The sequence below is a fragment of the Trematomus bernacchii genome, unplaced genomic scaffold (assembly GCF_902827165.1).
Source record: "Trematomus bernacchii unplaced genomic scaffold, fTreBer1.1, whole genome shotgun sequence".
Lineage (NCBI taxonomy): Eukaryota > Metazoa > Chordata > Actinopteri > Perciformes > Nototheniidae > Trematomus > Trematomus bernacchii.
The window spans coordinates 2,861,408-2,885,898 of NW_022987782.1; the positions used below are offsets into that span (position 1 = coordinate 2,861,408).

At 42.7% G+C, this 24,491-nt stretch overlaps 1 protein-coding gene across 1 annotated transcript in view; it reads right to left on the reverse strand.

Moving 5' to 3' along the window:
* LOC117497404 (vacuolar protein sorting-associated protein 13B-like) overlaps positions 1 to 24,491 on the reverse strand; it is a 392,696-nt gene that overhangs the window by 60,428 nt on the left and 307,777 nt on the right. The window contains 7 exon segments of the mRNA XM_034149383.1: positions 5,484 to 5,615; positions 5,724 to 5,944; positions 6,561 to 6,742; positions 8,271 to 8,467; positions 16,688 to 16,872; positions 18,562 to 18,781; positions 19,934 to 20,136. Coding sequence (XP_034005274.1) covers positions 5,484 to 5,615; positions 5,724 to 5,944; positions 6,561 to 6,742; positions 8,271 to 8,467; positions 16,688 to 16,872; positions 18,562 to 18,781; positions 19,934 to 20,136 — 1,340 coding nt within the window.

The window sequence follows — 24,491 nt, forward strand, 5'->3', positions numbered from 1 at the left end:
ATATTTATGGTGGGAGTATAATGCACAGTATATGTGAAGTTTGAGTTTAAGTACGTTTACAAGTGTCATCAATGCATGTATTTTCAATCTTAAAAATGCAGCTGTCAGTCAGTAGGAAAAGGAGATGAGTGATTTCACCTGTGGGAGCAACACAACCTCAGAGGCAGAATGAATCATTTCTCAGCTATCCAGGCTAAAGCAGCTTACACTGGGTTTCAGGGCCAAACCTACCCCTCGGCCCCACAGAAAACCTCCAGCAGGCCTCTCTCTTTACCAATTATCAACTTTTTCACATCCTTTTTTGAGCGGCTAGATTTGTGTCCTTAGATAAATGGAATTCAGTTCAAAGGACAACTTTGTTTGTATGTGCATGGTTTTTCCTCACATGTTCTCAAAGCATGAAACAAAATGGGCTACCAAGCAGGCATTCCTGATCGTAACAGTCATCAATACAGTGTGGTTTGTTAGGAGAAAATAATACGATGGGAGCTGGCCCACCTACAGCAATGGGTCAAAGCCTCACAGAAAACTCCAGTCATGCGAGTGGTACAGGGATGCTGTCCACTCATACGTCACCTTGCATGCAAGAGCGAAGAGCTCACTGGCCTGCTATTGAAAACACTGCTTTGACAGGGAGAGGGAAAGTGTGTCAGGGCTTCTGTATACATTTCAGTACACAATTTCAAAACAGCACATAGTTTGCATGTGAGTTGGATAGCGAGGCTGCAAGTTTATGTTTAAGGTTTACTTGAGCTTCTTCCAAAGGCTCTCAGGCCCTGATGGGGTCTCTCCTGCACACCCCTCCCTGACTATTGACGCACGTGATTGTGGTTCAGAGAGCTTCTCAACAACTACTCCACTATCCTAACAAAGAGGGACCCCGGCCTGCTGTATACTTTTAAATAGCAGGGGGTTGATGGTTAAAAAAGGCTGGCAGTGAAAGCTCAGAGTTTGACTGCCAAGCACGTTCGGGGTTCAGGGGTTGTTGATGCTATTAAAAGCGGATGGGAAAGTTTACACCATTAAAACGAACACTTGATGAAAGATTTGAGAGAGAGGTAGACAGAGCAACATATAGACAGGACAGCTGCGACAGTGGGTTCAAATCCATTTCCAGTTTTATAGTGGAACACTATCTGTGCTGCCTTTCGAATCTGACACTGTGATTTACAAACTTCCTGCTGCCATCTTAAGATGCCGTTGTTAAGCCCACTCTTTGATGGTATGGTCTTTCTGCTCTGATTCATGAGGTAACATGATACACACATCAGAAAAGATCCCTGCAGTCATCATAATCACTCCTCGTCTATCCAAGACTTTAAGTGGACAAATATTAAGACAGAGATATTTAAACAGTCAACACGTCTTCCTTGTTAAAGAGCATAAGATGACAGCCTGTCCTTCAGACGCAGTCCTTCCAGGAATCAAAGGATCCATTTCACTAATCCACCCAGATTATATGACTTACATTGTCTAGCCCTGATCTGCGTGGTAGAGTGGCACATATAGAAAGGGCAAGGTACAGTCAAATGTCTGGAAAACCAATTGTAAATAATGACACCCACTCAAAAAAATACTCATGAAACAAGACGCCGTGGAGAAGATAATGAAACCTCCAAAAGGGACACAATAAAACAATAATCAGATCTACAATCACCTATATGTTCTGCTTTAGATGACCTTCGCCCACACATCTGCTACAAACAGGAACCTGATCTCTCTATCACTTTCTTTCCGGTTGCAAAAGAACATGGGACACACGGGGGGGAAAACAGGAGGAAAATTCCGGTTGTCTCAATTGCACATATAACAGTCTGTGAAAGTTCTGTGAGAACGCAGAGTGTGTAAATACTACTGGGCTTTTGTGTGGCTTTCCACTAAAGCCACTTCCCTGGGGTTAGGGGCTGGGGGAGAGAAGAAGGAAAGTGGGGCTAGGGACTGAGAATTGAAAAAGGAGACATGGGGCCTGAGGTTAGAGTGGTGGGGGGCTGAGGTTGGGGCCATATGGGGCTATAGAGTAAGAGGCACATGAAAATAAAGACAAAAATAATAGATAGGTCCTGGCCTGCCCACTGGGAGCAGCCATTTAATCAAAGTTTACACATACATCATTAATATCAATTGGTTTGTGGATTTCTTTTGGGCATTTTAGCAGCTGGCATCTTTGTTTTTAACTGATCCATCTTTGTTTTTTGTACAATAACTTATATCTATGTATGTATTAATTTGACAGGGACAATTCCCAGCTTCTCAGCTGAACCAGAGTTAGCTACAATACAAGCTTACTTCCATCTGTAGTCCCTAGGCTGGAAACATGACATCTCTGTTTGGAAAAGTAGCCATATTAGCACACAAAAACAGTACATATTCACAATGCACCAACTACATAGAGACATCAGCACATCACAACAACCACATTTAAGCAGCACAACAGCAACCACAAGGTTTCACAACATTGAAACACATAAAGTGTTTGAGATGTGAGATGGATACATGATTCGGTCGATTTTACCCTCATTTATTTGTTTAAAACCAGCAAGGCTTTAGCAATCTCGTGCACAACTTACTGAGCACCACATGTTTGTTGCTCTTATTATTATTGCAACAGACGTTTTGATCCTAACTCAGTTGGTCGGTGCTTTATTTGTTGGATGTCCTATTTGTCCTCTCATTATCTGAGTGCAGTTTTATGAACTCTTTATATAGGGAGAAGCTACATCATTGATGAGGTTGTACACAAAACCAGCATCAACAAAACACACACAGCTGTCAAAGGCAAGGATATTATACTTCTGGATGATGTTCACATGATGGTAACTTGATGGGCTTTTGTGCGGTGCCATGACTGTTTGTAGTGTGCAGTGAAGCAAATATTGTTTTCCAGCTTGTGATACAGTATGTGGTATGTGTGTCACATCATGCGTGTGCAGATCAAACATGTCTAAGGGTAACTTTTGGGGAGTTAACACAGAACAATTAAAAGTCATTATGACAACAGCGGGGTCAGTATTCCTTACTCTATCATCTGTTTTGCTTTAAATTAGATCATCGATTACAAAACCAGCATCATGCTGCATTGAGCAAGACTTCAATCTACAATTTGAGATCATACGTTCATTAGAAAGGTTGCTGCCTGAGAACAACTGGGAGTTTAGCATCTTGCTAAAGGTCACTATGATAGGAGACCTCAGATCCGCTCAGACCTGCACAGATCACCAACAAGGACTTGATTGGAAGTTAATGCTGAATGAAAGCACTGCAGTAGAGGTGAGAAAGAGGAGGAGAGCCTGCTTGCCTTGGAACACACTGCGTATCATAATAGATGGAATATACATTCTTCACATCTGTACTCATGACTGCCAGAAAGACCTTGGTGATGTTATCATGAGCAGTCCATGTAACCATAACGACTGAATATCAAAACATATTTTAGCTACATGAGAATAAATTACAACCATATAAGGAGAATGTCTTATTTCTATTTGTAGCTATGCATCTGGAAGTTGTCCAGCTGCTCTGGTTGCGGTGGTCTGGTACGACCATGTCTGGGATGTGAGGTTTCACTTGTGTGGTGGTGGAGGAATCTTCTCCACAGATCCACGCTGACCCGGCAGGCCACAACACAACGGGCCTGCCTGCCAGCCTTGACACCAGGAAACATGAAAATCACTGAAACAATTACACACGTTAGGTTACATCCTTCTGCTGCGGAAGGACAAAGCCTGTTAACATTTCCAACTGCATCTGATTACGTTTTCAATTAGGATCAAGTTTTTCTATGCATGTACAATGTGTGCATGAGTGTGTATGGAACGTAAGGCTCTGTCAGATCCAACATACATTTAAGCTCAACACGGAGGTTCTTTACATCGGCCCCTATAGTGCACCTCACCACCAGACAGATTGTGCTTAATCGTACCCATACAATGTTTTCTCACCACGTACCATTTTTTGTTTCAGTGAAAACCCCAAAAAGGAAAACATTATTGCACTATCTAAGTGTCCACAACTGTTTCTTAGGTGAACCAAATACTGGAGAAGAGTGTTTTAAAAATCAGCCTTTTGTACTTGACCTCTCTGTACCCCTACTCACACGCAGCACATTTGCCTTATAATTATGGTGTGTATTTTCCCCTTGTGTTCAGCAAAGTGGTAAAGGCTGGGCGTAGTTAAAAGGATCTGTACAAGTTACAAGGCTGTTGCTGTTTAGACCAATCAAGACAATACAACAAGCTTAATCATTTTATGAATCAATCCCATACCAGTGAAAGGTTTTGGTTTGAATGTGTAATGAACAAGTGAAGACTATTCTGTGTGAGTATGTGTGAGCATTGCATGCCTCTATTTTGGGTCTAATGAAACTGGTCCAAAATGGTATTAAAAAAGCCAAACATATCACCCACTATCAGAAAAACCTGGCAAAAATCACAAGACCAAATAATATCCTAGGTAATCGTGCATGGCATGTTGTGGATACCAACATATCCAAAACACTCCAGTAGAGCTGCATGACCATTCATTACAACAACACCATGCTTTAAAGTCTTATTTATGGCTCATTTAACCAGCAGAAATAGGGAACACTTTCTAGCTTGCCCTACATGATGCAATAATGAAGCCAATGGACAATTATGACCGAAATATCCAACTCAGTCGGTCAGCTTTGATGAGTCAATGATGCCACTGAGTAAAAACAAAGGTATTAAACTGCTAGCCAGAATAATCATTTTAAAATAGGTTTCCTATACAGCTTGTTTCATTTTATTTTCCACAGGTAAAAGACCACAGCTGTTCCTAGAAAAACACAATTTATGTCTTTCACATGGCAGTGAGAGTGTGTATGCATGTAAAACCATGAGAGTACCTCATGTCTCCAGAGGCCAGTATATGAGTCAGCACAGCCACAGCTGAGCGACCATGATAGGGCATACAAAGCCAGAGAGGCCAGGGTGTGTGTATGTGTGTGCAGTAGACAAGTGGGTGGAGGATCAGGGCCAGATGAAGTCTTGGCAGGTGTCACCACTCAAGTTTTACCGTGTTTTTAAGGGCATCACTTCACACACTAGTATCCTGGCTACTAGAGGCAGTGCTGAGAGCTGAGAACTGAGAGATGACGAGGACCACAGGACGGACGAGAAGCCCGGCAAAGACATACTGTAGCCTGTTAGTCAGAGCTTACAGCAAAGGGCAGTACCCTCCTGCACATTTTATTACCACTGGCATATAACCAAAACCATTCTCATGGAATCCACTCTGTTTGTTTAGCTGATACTCAATTTGACCCAATTTAACCATTTTGGCAAGTCGTCAAAAGGCAGATGCTCAGAAAAAGAGAGAGGAATGAGAAAGAGAAAACAATAACAGAATTGCAAGAGAATTTATGGCCAGGTATTTGGCCATAGGAGGGGTGGATTTAAAAAAAAGAAAGTGTTCTTTGGAGTGTGTTTGAATATAACGTGTATATAAAGGTACATCTCTGCTACCTGTTTCCAGCATTGCAGGGCAGTGTCCACAGTGTGGATGGCATACTGGCTGATATTGAGGAACACCGGATTCACAAAAACATTCACATCCAGTGAGGTGTCCTGGGGGCAATATGTGGCAGCAGCCTGGCCCTGAAAACCACAAGAAATGTAATTCCAACTTTTTTACACAATTCCTGACCAATGCTTTGATTTTTAAATGTTGAATTAGACAAACTAGCATAAATGTCTGAGCTCTACCTGTAGGACAACAGGCTGGAGGAGCTGCAGGTGTGTGAGGTTCCGGTACTCCAGCAGCTTGCAGTCTAGCTGGGTGGAGAAGCTGAACTCCTGACAGTGACGTGGGCCGTTGCTCCACTGGCGGAGGAAGACCCGCGGCTCCCGAGCACCAGTCACCATGAACTCTTGCTCCTGCGGTAACTTCCTGTCTGGCAGGAAGGGACGAAGTTGCCGGGATGGAACTGGAGGAGTGTGACAGAGGACCGCCATTAGAAACTGGACTGTGAGACATTTTTGATAGTACAAGGGAATAACAATCCGCAGGTCTCCCTTGAAAAAGAGATCGTTGATCTCAATGGGATTTTTTAACCTGGTTAAATAAAGGCTACAAACAAACAAACAAACAATCTTGCTGTGTTTGTAGCAGATCAATGGCAATGAGTAAACATGTGTTCAAGCTGTCCTCAGTGGACTGAGATAAATACAACCTTAGATACTAATAGATTATTATAAATTATTAGGAGTAATACGATTGAATAGCTAATTTGAGTGATGTTGAAAATAATGTAGTTTACACACTTCACGCTTCCAGTCCAACACAATCGGAAACATTCTATAAAGACCATGCACTCTTACACTACCTACTTATAATAAAGATCTGAAACTGTACATCTGGACCCTACCGGTAATCTGTTTATATTCTTTGGTCTCCTACATTTGAGTTGCATACATTGTATATACTTAGTATTTACACCCTCTGGTATCTTTGACTTTGATCTTCCCACTTTGTCACAAATGTCCTTCAAACGTATCTACAAACTCATGAGAGACTCTGTGACTGGGTATGTTCTTTCTTACCTGTGCCCAGCTGTTCTAGATGGTGGCAGAGGTGAACGTCCAGCTGTGCTAGTTGAAGGGACACACCCAGGGAGGGGACAAACCAGGGTGCAAAGCAGGAGTCCACACGGGTGCAGGCTGCCAATGCCATGGGAGAAACCAACTGATCGCAGGGCATCTGGGAGCCACTCTCACTGTCCAGACTGAAGGAAGAGCAGACACAGTCACACCCTCACCCATACACAGATCAATTGGTATTTCTGACTGTGAGAAAACAAACAAGTGAGCACTGAAAACAGTACAACTGCAAAGAAAACAAGTAATAGTATGAAAATAGTAAAGACAACAAGTAAATGCATTCTGTGATTATAACATGATTTCATAGGAAAATCATAATGGAGAATATAAGGAACATAGGACCATGCTTTGACAGTTCAAAGGGAAAACATAATAAATGGTTATTTATTTTCCATCAAACTTATATAAAAAGCATGAGCCAAGCTGTGGAATATTGGCCACACAAAATGAACTCACTAATACAAATAATATGATTTCTTAGAATTATTTTTGTCTCTTGCCCAGTGAGTTACAAATTGTGTGACATCCTCGCCAGAAATGTACAATGAGATAAACGCTACAATTATATTATAGAGTATAATATGGAGTGGGCCTCCTCGCTGTCCGTCCCAGGCTGTGAGTTTAGGTCCATTATTACTGCCGCAGTTTCCAGGAGAACCTCTCTATGGACATTAATTGCATGTCATGGTTGATGAAGTTGAATGGAGGGTAATTGAAGTGAATGACCATTTGCTCTGTAATTTGCTGCTACCATGATCCACCATAAAAACTCCAGCAGGAAACGCTCAAGACCTGAACAACGCTGGTGCAGCAGAGTGCTCCTTAAAAAGATAAGCATCATATGTTGACAATTTTCATTACTTCCAGTTGGCAGGGCAGCCAAGTTATTTTTCTGGTGGAAACTAAAGTAAGGCAGATGAAACAAGCGAGTAAGGAAAAGGGAATCAATTTTGATCTAAAAAGACAAATAATTTAAACATAAAGGAAATGTAGTGTTTGGGCTATGATTGTAATGAAGCACAGATGTATATTTGCTCCACACTGTATCTGGTACTGTACACTTTTTTCTCAGTTACTTCCCTTACATGTTTTCTTATTCCTCCCTTTTTAGCTCGCTAAGCCACACAGAATGTGGGCTTGGCAATACTCTTTCACTAGAAGTTCCTTTAATCCCGAGAGTCAAAAAGGGGGTGGACATTAAGCTGAGAAAGAAATGAAAAGAATACAGATGCAAATGAAAAATGGGTGAAGCACGGAAGAGAGGAAAAGAGGAGGCAGTGAGAAGGGAGTAAAAGGTGTTTCAGTCCCACGTCAACCTATCCAAACCGAGGACCTTATGAGCCAAACCAAAGGGGGCTTCACCCCTCTCGCTTCCCGTGAGCTTCCACACAATTAGATACACTCAAGGTAAGCAGGAAGGAATCCGGATGGGCCCTGACAGGCACTTGGTGTGCTGGGAAATCTCATTAGGCCGATCTGAACGCCTTCCAAGCCCGCTCCCTGCTCCTGCACACCAGATGTTGGGCGAGGGACACATTGCTCGCTCTTTGTGCTTGGCGGCCTGGGTGCAGATTTTTTCATATACAAGCATGCATAAAACACACACAGATACATTGAAGCACAGAGAAACAGTACAGGATGAATTCTCCCCACCTCTGCTCATCTCCTCCCTCTCCATTACTGTTGAGGACTATCCTCCACAGGTCAGAGGCCACCAGCTCCTTCTGCTTCTCTGTCAGGCTGAGGCTGGGCAGCTGCAGCTGGCAGGCCCGGCTCTCTGAGAGGCTGAACTCCCGGTACGGAACAAAGGCCTGCTGGAGCTCGTCCCAGTATTCTAGGCTGCATGGTACCTGGAATGAAAGACACAGTGAACAACTTGTACATGTGAGCCCAAATATGTATATCATTTATTTGTGAATGCATACTTTTCATCCTTATATGTAGCATTAGTATTAGACAATCAACATTGTGGCAGAATGTTTGATTTGACTGTCAAGTATCCGTAAGGTTTTTTCATTTGCTGTGAAAACACAGTTAGAAAGATGGACACAGACTAAAAGTTTTCTTCTCTAGAGAGCTTGGAAGAAATGTCAAGGTATGGCTTACTTGGAGACTTTATGAGGACACAAAGAAACACAAATGGATCACACCAGTCCCAAGGGCAAATTGGGGTCAGAGGCATTCATTGTTAATTTACATATAACATATGTAATAATATTATATGGGTGGGGGGGTTGCATTTTGGGGTTTCACTGAAAATAAAGGTTCTACTGAAACACTAACTCTGAGCTTTGTTTCCTACCATGTGATCAGATGGAATTCTTTGAAAACAGTTGCCTAATATTTGTATACTGTATATCCTCACTTAATGTCCTCTACAGATGGACACCAATGGTTTCTTACTATACTATCCCTCAATTGTTCATCATGTTAACCAGAGGCTCCAGTCCATGTAAACAGACTCCTCCTCAGAGTATTCCTAATTACTCATCAGCAGCAGGATTACTGTAAGGCTTTGTTATTGCACAACAGGTACTACTTTAGTCCTATGGATCCCCCAGTTACACACACTGTATTTAGCAACTGCAGTCGTCTGCTAATCATTAAGCACAAGTTTAAGCAGTCTTTGAAGACGCGGGGAATCCCCATCTTGGAGAAGGAGTGAGCAAGTGATTTTTTATGGTCACTGTATTCCAGTCGTACATTTGTCTTACTTCAGACAAACCAATCTTGAGTTTTCTCATACAGTCGGAAAAAAGCGACAACTCTTTGACTGGAGACCACCAACGCAGCGAGACGACAATTCATCACCAATGCATGACCACAGCATAACTAAACAGCGGGCAACTGTAAGCTACACTGAGGCCATTAGCATTGAAGTCCTGGAGCTGTTTTTCACACTGAATAACAATCAGCTGTGTGAGTGTTCACACATTGCGAGACGACTGGTGAGCTCCATTGATTCCTCTCATATTGTGCCAAAATTAGCATAAATGTGTCTGGTGCTCCTGTGTGAACTAAAACAGGTTCTCAGGTTCCCCCCAACCAGCCGCTGATGGATCAGAGGTGGCAGGAACTTTTGGCTGCACACCTTAAGGATGCCTGGCAGGAAGTGTGTGTGTTTGTGTGTGTGTGTGTGTGTGTGTGTGTGTGTGTGTGTGTGTGTGTGTGTGTGTGTGTGTGTGTGTGTGTGTGTGTGTGTGTGTGTGTGTGTGTTTGCTTGTTGTGGAAGGTAGTGCGACAATCCAATTGTTTACCTGAAATTCCGAGCTCCCTGGACACTTACCATCTCGTGCAACAAGTTAGTGTGTGGGTATGTGCAAAGCTTCGTGTGTATGTGTCTGTGCATTCATATGTGTGGGGCTGTACTGTAAAGGGGCGGATGCATTAGGTAACTGTAGCATCATGTAAGAAATGCCACTCAGGTTTCCTGGAATCAGCTTCTCATAATTGTACCTGACAGCGCGGTGCACCCGCAACCCTGACGCTGAGCCACCGGAGCGGAAACTCACTGAATCTCCGCAGAGAATTCCCACAACTGCGTTGCCAAAACACAGAGGGTGTTTTTCTTTCACCTGTGATATTCTATACAGATGACGGCATACAGAAATGATTATGTGAGGTACATATATGGTACAGTGGAATACATTTGCATGGTTGAATTTGCGTCATGTTCCCTTTGACTTGCGATGGCCTTGGAGGAGATGAAATCGATAACAAGCTCAAAAATGTTGTAGGGTTGATGGAAAAAGAAGAAAAAGGAAAAACTAAACAGAAATAGATTTGAGCTATGTTGAGTTGTGTGTCTAGAAATTGCTTTTTGGAAGAGAAGGCACCTATTTACATTTCCAAGAGGAAGCCGTATGTATAATTGTATGTATGAAAGACAATATGCGTGTATACATATGTGTATACACAGGTGTGCGTATGTATGTGAGCGCATGATACAGTCTAGGCAGTGTTGGTTTCCGCTGCCTGATTGTGTGTGTACCTTATCTGATAAACAACATGTAACCCTGAATAGCTGACATTCCCTTGGCTGGAAGGATCCAATCTGTGTTTTGCTTCAGCACCAGTCAAAGTATGCCTGGCAGTTCACAGCAAAAAATCCGCTTGAGGACTATCTATACATGTTATCTAGTTTTTGAGTCAAAGTTCCACTTGAGAGGTGTTTCAAAAGTGTTCAGTAGTTTCAATAATTACAACTATTTACAAATACATTTAATCCAGAACTGTTGCATATACAGTACAGATCCGATTTCCATTTCTGTCACCCAAAAACAATAAATATTATTCTGCAAGGAGTTTCTTTTGTGAGACTGACCAATCACAGTTTCTTTAAAAGTTTAACTAAAGTTAGAGTCACAACAATCATTTCAATTTCCTGGTGTGATGACTGCTAGAGTTTGTTTCTGCAACTGAAGACTCCCCGGCCCCCCTCTGAGGCCCCGGCTGCTGCTATTACTTTTATTAACAATATCCCCACTTCTATTAGGTTTTCTGTTATTTCACTGATGCCTATATGTCTACAAATTCCACTGCTAGCTACCTCTTATCAGTCAGCAGACAAATTGAATTGACATCGGCTTGAGCAAATGTTTACTCAGGAGATGTAATGAAAATTGTTCTGAAAATGACTCCTGCTATGCTGTCTCAGGTGGGCTAATATGCTGAGATCTTCACTTTTTTCTTCCTTTCGGCCAAACTTTTTAAAACGAGGGACTGAAGTTTTGGTGGATGAGGTGTAGAAATTGCAGATCAAATTAACAACATGGACAGCCTCTTATTTGTATAGTACGTTAGCTGTGACCAACGCAGGTCTGCTCTAGTACTGTCCTGCTACAATAATAGTTATCTTGGCTAAGTTACAATCTTTCTCTTTCTGGTTCAATGGGCCGTTGTGAAGAGAACTACCCACGGACTCTCCCCAGTTTTGTACTCCCGACAAAATTGCATTTTCTTTTACTAACTGGAAAAAAAACATGCATCATTAAAAAAGGCAGAGGAAGCAAAGCTGATGGACCTGTGTTTCTCATAAAAACAATGAGAAAAAACAACAGCTGCAGCGGCGGTTTGGACTGGAGGTTGCTGGTTCATCTCAGGCCATGGAGCTTTTATGATATGGGTCGCAGGCCAGCAGGCCCTGATGGCAGAGCCCTGCTGGGACATGAAAGGCTATCCCACAGTGACATGCACGAAAGCAACAGCAGGGGAGCAGATGGCCCGATGTTGATGATGTTTGTCTGAGCCTTTTTTTGCAGCTGCCCAAACAGCGAGAGCATGATCAATTTCCTACATTTGCATAGTGAAAAAAATACTAATATTACTGAAACGAGAATGTGTGTGAGGACAAACGGAACCGAGGACTTTTGTCCGACTATATGCTGCGTCTCAGCTCAAGTTTGGCTCTCCTCTTTAACAGACTGTATCTCCTCTCGTGCTCCCTGAGCTGAATCACGGCTCCTGTGTTTACTCCCTGTTTCTCAGGCTTCACAACTCCACAGAGAGGCAAAGGAGGAGCAGACGAATGAGAGGGATGGAAAAAGATCAGTAAGGACACCTGCTTATGATTCAGAGAACTGGACCACACGGCAGTGAGAAGGTGAGAATGAGTCACCTTCCTCTCTCCCTCTTTTCCTTCATCACTAGGGCCCTTTACAGGCGGGAACCTATGGATGCTCCATCATGCATCTGTCCTTTGTAAGCTGCCCCTCCAATCACTCTGACATAGTTCCCCTTTCTACTGCATGTGAAAACAGCTCGGGCAGCAATTTGACTATGAGTAATGGTAGAAGGCTTGAATTCCCCCTCTGAGATACTGGAACCAGTTGGGAAACCACATCTATTTAAAAGCAGGAAATATTGATTTTATAAAATGTTAATATGATCTGCTCTGGGGACAAGGGGCAGCATTGCTCAGAGAAAGAAGTCCCCCCACAACCCCAGCTCCATCTATTCAGCAGGGTGGAGACACAGAGCAAATGAAGGGAGGGGGGGAGTGTGACAAAAGTAATGAGAAGAGAGAGAAGAGGAGGAGGAATAGAATGAGGAGATGGAGAAAATGTGGAGAGAGCTACTTATACTTTGTTCACCTCCAACAAACCTTTCCACAGCCCCCTGCTGGTAAACAAGCTCGTCAGAAAACAAAAGCTCAATGCTCACTCGCTCTATACTCCTCATTTCTTTTTCTGGCCCTATAACTCTCAAAACGTTCAACCTCCATCTCCGACTGTCCGTCTGTCCGTCTGTCCGTCTGTCCGTCTGTCCGTCTGTCCGTCCGTATGTCCGTCTGTCCGACTGTCTGTCTGTCTGTCTGTCCGTCTGTCCGACTGTCTGTCTGTCTGTCTGTCTGTCTGTCTGTCCGTCTGTCCGTCTGTCCGACTGTCTGTCCGTCTGTCCGTCCGTCTGTCCGACTGTCTGTCTGTCCGTCTGTCCGTCTGTCCGTCTGTCTGTCTGTCCGTCTGTCCGTCTGTCCGTCTGTCCGTCTGTCCGTCTGTCTGTCTGTCTGTCTGTCTGTCTGTCTGTCCGTCCGTCTGTCCGACTGTCCGTCTGTCTGTCTGTCTGTCCGTCTGTCCGACTGTCCGTCAGAACAGTTTTGGGGGATTGTGATGCTGCCTTTCCGTGTTCTGTTGCTGGACTTTGTGGTCTCGGGGGAAACACAGGAAACATATCAGTAGAGACATTGGACGTTTGGTAGAAGGGAAAGAATCATTATTGTATGCAGGAGGCTGACATCAGTTCAATCTGGGATCACTACCACTTTGGTCCTGTTCAAATATCCCCTGGCCTTACACAAAATATGCTTATTATTTATATATAAGATATGTGAGTGTTTGCACAAAATATGAGGTAAGAAGGAGTGTGTAACATATCTGTAAACTGATCCAATGTCTTATAATGACTTTACAATCACTCCTTTCAAAAAGGCCATGATACATGATACTGTTTCTAGCAGTGTTGACAAAATGCATCACGGTAGCTTTCAACAATGGATTTAAGCCAGTCTGGCATTTACACTTGGTAAATGATGTTTTTCATGACGCTACCAGCAGTTCCTTACTGCTGCGGGCCAGAGCTTTCTATGAGAGGACATTGCATTTCTTTTCTAAATACTGTAGATGCTGACTTAGTCTACACAACTGTTCATACTGTTATCTTTGCTCTTAATAGTAATGGCTCCTCTTTAAATACTTAGCATGTATAGCTTTTGTCTACAGACAGAGTATCTCACCCCGCTGCATCTTATCCCCACATCAAGTGGTTTCAGGGAGCATGGAGCCTCCTCTTCTCAACACCTCCCCATTACCTGATTCCTTTTAACAGACTCGTCAGAAAAGACCGGAGCATGCCAGATGGGTTGAGGAAGAATGGAGCAAAAGATGGGAAAACCACATGTTCATCAGCCAGTGATTCCTCATCTCCTGCTGTGTAATACACACTCTCACAAAAATGTCCGCAGTCGCACGCATCCATTCTTATTCACATAGATATCATAGTTTATCAGCTGCTGGAGAATCATATCTCCCCTGGACTATAGGAAGTGTAACCTTCATGTTTGGCTATCTTCAGCCTTTTTGGATTCTCCTCTCACTCCATATCTATCAATCTCTCTTTCTTTCCCCTCCTTCTTCCTGTCAATCTACTCCCAGTAACCATCCCCTCCCTTTTACTACTCTGTCTATCACTGCCTTTTCCTCTAACCCTACCTCTGTTCTCTACTGTAACTCAATATGTGGCCAATCAGTGGGAGCTCTGGAGTTTTCTCATTACAGACTTTACAGCTGTGGGGCCTGGTAAAGAAGCCAAACATCTGCAGCACCTTCCAATATCTTGTCTCTCCTGGGTCGACATAAACTGACAGAAGAGAACATCTGTACTCGAGCTGAAATGATTGTGGGAGTCCAGAAAATAATCTGAGAGATAAAGGGAGGATATGATGATACGAGAAACTTCCCCTAAAGATGGAGGAAAGATGCAGAAAGAAAAATGAGAGGGAATGAAACCCAACCCTAATGCTTAAGAAATGTCATTAGAAAGTCCTTAGAAATGGACTGGAAATGTAATCAGTCTGGCTACTGTCATTCATTTCAGGTTAATGATATACCATCAACAGAATACTTGAATTGTTATAAATACTACATCGTAAGCACAAGAGTCAAGAGAAAAAGCTTCATTATGCTGAATGTAACAACTATGCCATGCTTGAAGTCATTCTTACTGGTTATTATGAAATGTCATGTACAGTGGCAGAACTTCAGTGTTAGTATTATTAGATCTCAGTGCTGCGTTTGACACTGTTGACCACAACATATTACTAGACCGACTGGAAAACTGGGTGGGACTTTCGGAAACAGTTCTAAATTGGTTTGAATCCTACTTAAAGGACAGGAAAAACTTTGTTTCCATAGGTAAATACACATCTGAGTTGACAAATATGACATGTGGGGTACCTCAAGGCTCCATCTTGGGGCCTCTTCTCTTTAACATCTACATGCTACCACTGGCTCAGATAATGAAGAACAACAAAATAAGTTACCATAGCTATGCGGATGACCCACACATTTACGTAACAATTTCACCAGGAGACTATGCTCCAATTCAGACATTGAGTAAGTGCATTGAACAAATCAATGACTGGATGTGTCAGAACTTTCTCCAATTAAACAAAGATAAAACTGAGGTAATGGTTTTTGGAGCCAAGGCAGAACGTATAAAAGTTAGCGCTGAGCTTCAGTCTGCAATGTTCAAAACAACAGATAAAGCCAGAAATCTAGGTGTAGTCATGGACTCTGACCTGAGTTTCAACAGTCACATTAAAACAGTTACTAAATCAGCCTACTATCACCTAAAGAACATATCTAGGATTAAAAGACTAATGTCACAGCAGGATTTGGAAAAACTTGTCCATGCTTTTATCTTCAGTAGACTGGACTACTGTAATGGTGTCTTCACAGGTCTCACTAACACATCTATTAGAAAGCTGCAGCTGATTCAACTCTTACTACTTTTAAATCCAGGCTGAAGACTTTTCTTTTTGTCGCCGCTTTTAATTGAACTATTCACATCTTAAACTGCACTGTAACTTTTATCCATGTATTTTTTCTTTTAATATTTATTTTATTATCTTTTCTTTTTAATGATTTTAAATGCCATTTTCTTAATGTCTTTCATTTTTTGTAAAGCACTTTGAATTGCCTTGTGTTGAAAGGTGCTATATAAATAAACTTGCCTTGCCTTGCCTTGCCTAGAGCTGTATCGCAACATCTCATTTGTATCCATCCGTGGTTTACATTTGAGTTTCAGTATGAAGGGCTGCTTCACAGCTTCTGCAATCTAAGTGACTTTAGAAGACCTTCTCATACATAGATCAATGTTACAATGAAATCAAAACCACAATAAAAACAGAAATACAGTCATATCTGACTAGACAAAGTGAATTATAGCTGTAAAACTTGAAATAAATAAACAGCTCAAGGCGTGTCTGAAGTTATAACAATGTCAGGGAAATGTCCCTAATTTCGGCTCCAGGAAAAAAGAAAAACATGGAGGAGGATGGGAAAGAACGTGATTTGGGACCCAGCTTGCATTGAAGTTGGAAAGTGAGGTGGTGGATAGAAAGGCGGAGGATGAGTGATAGGAGGAAAATGGGATGTGCTGACCCCCACTGAGGCCCTGCAGACTCAGTAGCTGCTGAAGTCTGCCAAATTATAACCTCATCTGGGGTGAGGAACACCTGGCTGTTCACACCAGAGCAGGCCAGATGACTTCCACAGCTGTCTGAACATGTATTACATGTTGGAGGGACAGCAGGGGTCTCCATCATTCAATAACACATAGGGTATGGACGTTCTCATGACTCATGTCATGGGAATTATAATAGCCCTCAGTCCAACTCTTAGACAGTTTATTTCTCTTTCATTGCAGGTGATGTTAAGCAGGGATCAGATTCTCATCTCAGTTTATACTTCTTTTAGCAAAATATGTATTTATTCACAATATGCTGTCTGTTTGGGATGGAATCATTTGGGAATATAAAGAGAAGAGGAACTGGACAAACTTGTATTTATTACCTGGAGGGCGTCCCCCAGGTCTGCAGTGCTGATCTCCGGGTCCTCAGTGGTGTTAAAAGGGACAGGATTGATCCTGACGAAGGTAAGGACGCGGGGCTCAGGGTACCTCCACAGCATCACCCCCGGACTCTCCTCCGTCTCGCTGCAGAACACCACCTCATGGGGGCCAGGCAGTCTCTGGGAGGCTGCCAGAGAAGAGGAATTGACAATAATATCAGAATAAAGTTACTTTATTCGGGTCAACTATCTAAAATCTAGATGCCATGCTTTATAGGCAGATGTAAAAAAAACGAGTCGACAGATAGAGATGATGATGAGACAGACAATCTTATAGTATCATACCACTCTACTTCAACACTTTTCTATCAAAATGACTCAGTGTAAAAAAAAAAAACCTAACTTTAACTTTGGCCTATTTCGTCTATGGAATTTGAACACCCCAAAACAATGTCTGCTAAAAGAGCACTGTTGATGTTTGCACGCTTTCGGCATGTTTATATGCATAAGAATACTTCATAAACGCGTGGCTGAGTAAACATTTGGGCTTTTGATTAAACAGCCACTGATTGAACCATGCATAGCACCTGTAAAAGCTGGTGAACACTGAATCTTAACTTCTGAGTGGTGTTTGACTTAAGTCGTGGCTGCTGTTTGGGAGTCCTTTGGAAAAAAAATTATTTGAAAAAAACCTGTGAGGCAGAGAACTGCTGCTTTGTTTGACCCCTGGAGGCACAAACACTGAGAGTCTCCTTCCAGAAAACACATTTCAAGGGGCAGCCAAATCTGTCTGTGGCTAATTTCTCCCTTTGTGTGACGCGCCCAGTGGAAGGTGGACGGCGCATTGTTCTTGAGCAAAATAAAAGGAAGGATGAAAGGAAAAACCGACACTTTCATGAGGTTTTGCTTTCTTTCCAGTTAAAGTTTGGAAAAGTGAGAGACAAGAACAGAGACTCTTCTCTCTACTCTAACCATCTTTCACCCCCTCATCTGTCCATCTATTCCATTCATCCCTGTGTCAGGCCCCTGGGGGCCACTCGCTGTGCTCTAGCTGCTGACAACATGTTGCAGACAGATTGTGCTCTCTCTTCTAGTTCACTACTGTACGTTCTCTTGCTTCAGCCAGCATATTAAATGCATCAAAGCGCAGTGGAACAGTGCAACAAACAAAGACTCAACCACAGCTGACAGAGTGGACGGCTGGTCTACAGCCAGAGAGGAGTTTGATCCTGTGTATAATGTTGCTGTGTGCGTATGTGTGTGTGCATGTAGAGAACAGCAGACACAAGGCACAAAGCGGGGGGGATAAACAGCATGTTACTCAGAGTGGAACCAGGCAGACATGTCCGATGAAACTTCTCTCAACAGAGGGCTTTGATCCGACTTTGATTTAAGGCGATGTGTATCTTAAGTGACATCTCACTTTGGAACACAGATTGCTTTTTTGGTTTGAACCAACTTAGTTATATGAAGGATTGACCACGGTCACAGTTCATCCCGGATTCAGGATTCTTATCTTATCAAGAAAGAGCAAAATATAATATGTTTGGCTAATACTATTATACTGAGTCTTGGATAATGCGTTTTTTGTCAATAAAGCAAACCAAACTTTTTATTTATGGAGTCGGGGCTACCGATGGACATGCATTGAGGAGCTGTCCTGAGCAATGAAAGTTTAAAAAAGCAATCCTGTCACTTGAAATATGATGTGGATGCTTAGTGGCCAATGCTTTACCTAGATCTGGAGCTTCTGTGATGCAAGAAAAATGTAGACTCAATCTGACAATAAAGTATTATCGTATCATATCATAGATTGAAGTCAAACTACACCGTCAGCCCTGCTGCAAGAGATCAGCACGCACTGTATGAACATTCACCTGAGTTCTGCATGTACTGAAAATGTCCTGTTCGCAGGTCATCTGAGCTGTGCTCTGTCCTCGGAGAGGGAGCACCGGGGGAGGGAGGTGGCTGGATGTGGCAGGCCTTGCCCTTGGAGCAGCTATCAGCTGATTCTGTAACTCTCTGGAGGTTCAGGTAGGCCTGCAGGTGCTCCTCTACTAGCTTCAGGCAGCTCAGATGTTCCTGACCCCAGAAGACCTGTCAGACGGGGATAGAGAGGAGACAGAGGGAAGTCAACATGAAGGGTAAAGTTATTGAGACAAAAAGAGTGAAATGCATTAATATGCATTAATACCTACGTTGAAAATAATATAACATTCTACAAGAGCAGCAGTCAGGGTTACCTTCATCATTACGCCTTCACATCCTTTCTAACATTGCCCAACACAGCCTCACATCCTCCTCGCTACCCGCGGCATTCCCCTTCCTGTGATCAATCAAAGCCAGTCTGCCTGGGGTTTGGAATCAGAACCAGGAATCTCTGAGTCAAAAGCTCTTCACACATGGAGCTGCCTGCCTGCCCGCTACTCACTGGCTTGGAAGGGTGGGTTATGACTAAACTCTAAAAACAGGAACGTTTGGGGATTTTTTTCCCAGATTTTTGGAAGGATAGCACGAGAAGAAGGAATCGGAAGGAATTCTGGTGGTTTTTATACAGCACTTGATTAAGACACCACAAACGGCAATATTTACAATGGGTAATGTATGATTACGTATTAAGTGTTGAGTTACGAGTCATGTTCCTGTTAATGGGCACGCAATAAAAGCATTAAGGAAATCATTGAGGGGAGCAGTACGGGGTTTCCCCTGAAGAAGTGATGTGGAATAATACATTAGTAATAATGCGCTCAGTCACATTGAAAAGGGACTTTTCAGTGTGGACGTTATGTAACTCGTCAAAGGAAAAAAAGACACATATAAGGTATAACCCTCCCTACAAATAGCCTTTAATATTCCACCACTTAAGCAGAGATGTGAGTCAAATCTTTGGTGGAACTACAGCAGGCAATCTCTGATGTCAGCACTGCAGCTGCAAACAGGAGGGGAGCAGAGTCATAGGGAACAGGATGAAAAGAAGGGTGTTCGGGCTATGTTTGTGGGGTCAGTTTATGAATACTGTAATTATTCATTTGGAAAAAAAGGGGACTAAAACTGAGGTTTAAGAGTGATCACCTCGTGATTGGCAGCTGTGGAGGCTCACTCACACCCAGGGGTTCACAGTTGTGTCCTAGAGCAAGATGTGTAGTGTGTAAAGGTGCTGATCCGACCCTGACCTCTGGACACTGTAGCAGTTCTGGGTGCCACATCCTCTGACTAAGGATGCCTAATTGATGTCATGGGTATACAAACCTGCAGTAGGCCTCCCTTTAGGTCCAGCAGCAGTTTAGGGGGGCCAGGCTCCAGGCCAGGGCTGCCGCTGTGCCGACACCAGCGGGCCTCCAGAGAGCTGCTGCAGGAGAAGGGCCCCAGCAGGACCCGGCCCCGCTCCTTCAGGCCGGTCCTCAGCAGCAGGTCTTTCAGCTGCAGCTGCATAGATGCTGCCTGAACTGCATCTGGGAAGACAGAAGGAGTACAAATCAAAAAATGAACAGGAGTATAAGTAGGTCAAATGTCCTGTCATTGATACCCTCAGTGGTTTGTGTATCGAGTAGCGGTTACAAATTGATTGATACAAAGAAGAAGGAAGGAAGGGGGGTTAAATGATCTGAATAAGGTCTTAAATGAATAATAGTTTTGAAGGGAAATATGAATATATTGACATAAACACTAACAGAGTTTATTGATACAAATACAACCACACCAGATAAAACTGAAACACACAAACAATTCAACCTCAACATTCACTTTCACAAATACTCTGCTTTTGTACTAAGTTCAACTACCACAGTCAAGTAGCAAACATACAGCATGACTGCATCAAGCATCTAAATGGCCTCCAAACTACAGTACTCATTTGACCTTATTGACATAAACACTTTTCCTTTTCAACAATGTGCATCTTAAAGCCTGCGTTGGCGTTGATGTTTTTGAATGACTGGATAGATGACTCATAAAGAGGCTCATTTTGAGTGGCCTGGTGATGAGAAATGTAAACAACCATCAGTTAATAAGAAGAGCTGTGGAAGTGTATAGATTCTAGTTCAAATGGAAGGGGTTTCGGTGATTTGGTAAACTAAAAAGGACAGCATTCTCTGTCCTTTCCATCAAAGCACTGTTGTGAACTTGGTCTGTTGGTCCCATAAGCCAGTGGACAGAAATCCTTTCTAGCCGTGGTTGACATTAGGAGGGCTGATCTGGTCACCAAGAGCTGAAGCAGCAGCCCATGGAAACTCAACCCCAGATGACTAATAATGCCCTGAGAAGTAGCTCTTTGCAAACGCACGTTGACTATAGAATGTCTCACTTCTGTCTGGTCGTAAGTTCGGGAAAGAAAAAGAAAATAGCGACACACCCGCTTCAGTACCCAAACCTATGTACAAACGTTACTACTTTTTAATTGGTTGACCTTAACAAGTCAACAGTATTGTAGAATAAGGACGAAAGTGTTTCTTTAAACACTGTAACAAGCAGAAGATTCTATATACTACGACAAAGGGTAAGCATCTGTTAAACATTACACCCAGAAGTTTTTATATAAAGTAAAAATAATGGTGAACATATACAAGCAAAACACAGCTTGCCAACTCTATCATATAATTTGCATTTATCTTTTTGTTATTTTCTATAGATAAAGCACCTGACAGCTGTTTTAATTAAAAAAAGTTCCCATTATATTATTCTGTCATTTCAGGTCTGGACAACAGTGTGCTTAGGGTTCACTTGGGGTAAAGCTGGATAGATGGAAGAGATGGAAAGGCATATGAAGGGAGTGAGGAAAGTGATGATAAATGAGGAGACACATAGAAATAGACATGGAGGGAAGGAGATACAGACCCAGGGTGTGAGAGCGAGAACGCTAGGGTTCGATGGATATGACACACAAGCATCCTCACATCCTTTTAGGCTTGGTAACAACATTAAAGTGCAATCACACAACAGGGGAGTTCCAATGAAAGAGGGCTTAGTTGGTGTAAATCATTTCAGTGGAAATATTACACTGGGATGACTCATTTCTCTAAGGAGAGACATTGTTGATATGATCTGGCAGTTTACCTGCTAATCTCTTCTGGTGTTGCAGTGCAGAGAGGGCTGCTAGAGATTTCTAACTGAACTGTGGACATCGGCTTCATTTTCATGGCTAGGATCTATTAGACTGCACATTGGAACAACCAAAGTGGCCTGTTAAATGGAGTCTTTCATCAAATGGAGGATCTTTCATACGGATAAAAGGAGAAGCAAGCACATGTACAAAGACACATACAGGTCAGGATAGGCAAACATTTACATACATACACATGGAGATGGACAACCATGTACAGTACACCTAGGTAAACACACCATGTACACCAAGGTGAACAAGTGGAAACACACACACAATGTGTATCAAAGCATTCTCTCTCGTCTCCCTGCGTCATTGACTGCCACGCTGACCACAGCTTCCTTGTGCTAAAGCCAGCAGCAGCAGCATCACCCTCATTGAGAGTGGTTTTAATAAGGGGGGGGGGTCCCTTTCTTTCATCTCTAAATCCATTCTTCCATCCAGGCTGAGAAATAGTCAGAGGCACATTTCTCCATGCTCTCTCCAGCCCTGCCTTTGCCCTGTATGACCATAGTACTGCTTTTTAGGTTTGTTTCCAACAATGTGTCAGCAGACAGCCCAAACACATTACACTGCTGTGAAGTAGTGCCATAAGAAGGGAGGAGAGGAGGAAATGTTAATGGGAAAAAACTGAGCAGGGAAAGCATTGAAGGGTGAGTCAGGGGGTACCTGTGAACCTGTTCAACCTACAGGGAGTCCGTAACGTTTACACATATAATTCACATATAAACCAGTATATGAGAGAGGAAGGAATAGCATGACTGGAGAACAATAAAGGTGGAGTTTAAACTTTTTAAAGAATCTTCACCTTGATCACATAGAGGCCAGTGGAATTATCATCCAATCACAATTTCTAACCATATGATGCAAAAACTGACACACACCCACCCACACCCAAATCAGCACACACACGTACACCTCTGCATATATCTCAAGCCCTCCATATAGAACTGCCAGTAAAGCAGCACATCTTTCAACACCCAGGGAACAAAGTGGGTGGGGCGGATAGGATGGATGGAAATCTTTCGAAATAAAATATATTTCTGGCAAACGCTTGGGTAAGATTAGATAAGATCGGAGACATTGATTTACCATGTCGGTTTCTCCCTGGCAACCGTTATCTGACCACTGCTTGGCTGATTGATACTCTGGGATGCACTGGTATCAATTAGAAGAACCCTAAAGGAGTCATTACCTAACTAGCTGTGGTCCCCAAAGACTGTCTGGGATGGTAAGAGTAATAGAAGTAATATACTGCCACTCACCACAGAAATACACCACAAGACCACTATGGGACACTAGAGGAAACTGGTTTGGTAGCAGGGGACAATGTCGGCCGACCTGGCTCAGTGCAGGCAGCAGTGCGTCATCCAAACACTGACACACTGACTGAGGAGTGTTGATGACTTCCATCTGCTTCAATGACAGTTGCAACACATCAGCAAACCCAGTAGTGCTAGAGATATGTTTGAATTTCTAAACATTCGTATGAATATGAGGACATGTATGAAGATAATGCTGCAAGTAGGGGCATTTATTTCCACAATTGGAGATTTCACAGTATGTTATTCTTTACCTAACTGTAGCCTGATGGGTCCTGAGAAAAGATCAGGCTTTAGGGGAAGTTCCGGTCATCTCATACAGCTTCAGGCTCTGATGTGTAATGTAACTGAAAAGAAACTGCTCTTTCTATCTGGCTGCTTGGACAGTCTGTGTGTACATTGTGTGTACATTGTGTGTACATTGTGTCTGTGTGTACATTGTGTCTGTGTGTACATTGTGTGTACATTGTGTCTGTGTATACATTGTGTCTGTGTGTGTCTGTGTGTACATTGTGTGTACATTGTGTGTACATTGTGTCTGTGTGATGTGCTGCAAGCAGGACATGCAGTGACCAGCAGGACAAGTGAAAGAGAAAGCATCCCTAAAGTGATGTAATGTGTCTACATGGAAAACTAATGCTCAGTATTTGATAACAAAAAAAAGAGCCCAATGTTGCTAAAGATGGAGTTTTCTAAATCTCTACTTATTCAGGACTAGACTTGATTAAATAACCCTATGACCTTAAACAGCATATGATGTGATTAGTCTCTAATATGAAACTACAGTCATCTCACAGCTTTCTTACACTTCACATCTATAATCAATTAACGGCATCCATCTTCATCTTCATCTTCACTCAGCAGCCAGGTGTTTCACAAATACCTTGAAGGACCTCCTTTTTTTCCAAGTCTTCTTTGTGATATATTTACATTTTTAACGCATTTGAAACTATTTATTAGTTGGGTAAACTTTCCCAAGCACAGACGTTTGTATTTGAAGGTATATACATCTCTTTTTGTTTGCCTAAACCTCTCCCAGAGTATTTGAACAGAAATAATGTGTTAAACGGAAAAGAAAAGCTTTCCTTCAGCAGAGTAAACCAACTGACATAAACAAAGATAAGCCAGGCAAACAAAATAAAACAAGAGTCATTCATAAATAATGGCATTCACTTTGTTCCACACACAGAAGTGTTCCTTCACAAGTGTGCTGGTGAATCAGCGTGAAGAATAAGGGGGTCCACAGAGGGAGGGGACCAGGAGGCAGTTATGTGTGTGTCTGTTGTTCTATGTAAAGGAAAACGAGTGCACTTGTTACAGTGTATGTCGATACAGTGTGTGTGTGTGTGTGTGTGTGTGTGTGTGTGTGTGTGTGTGTGTGTGTGTG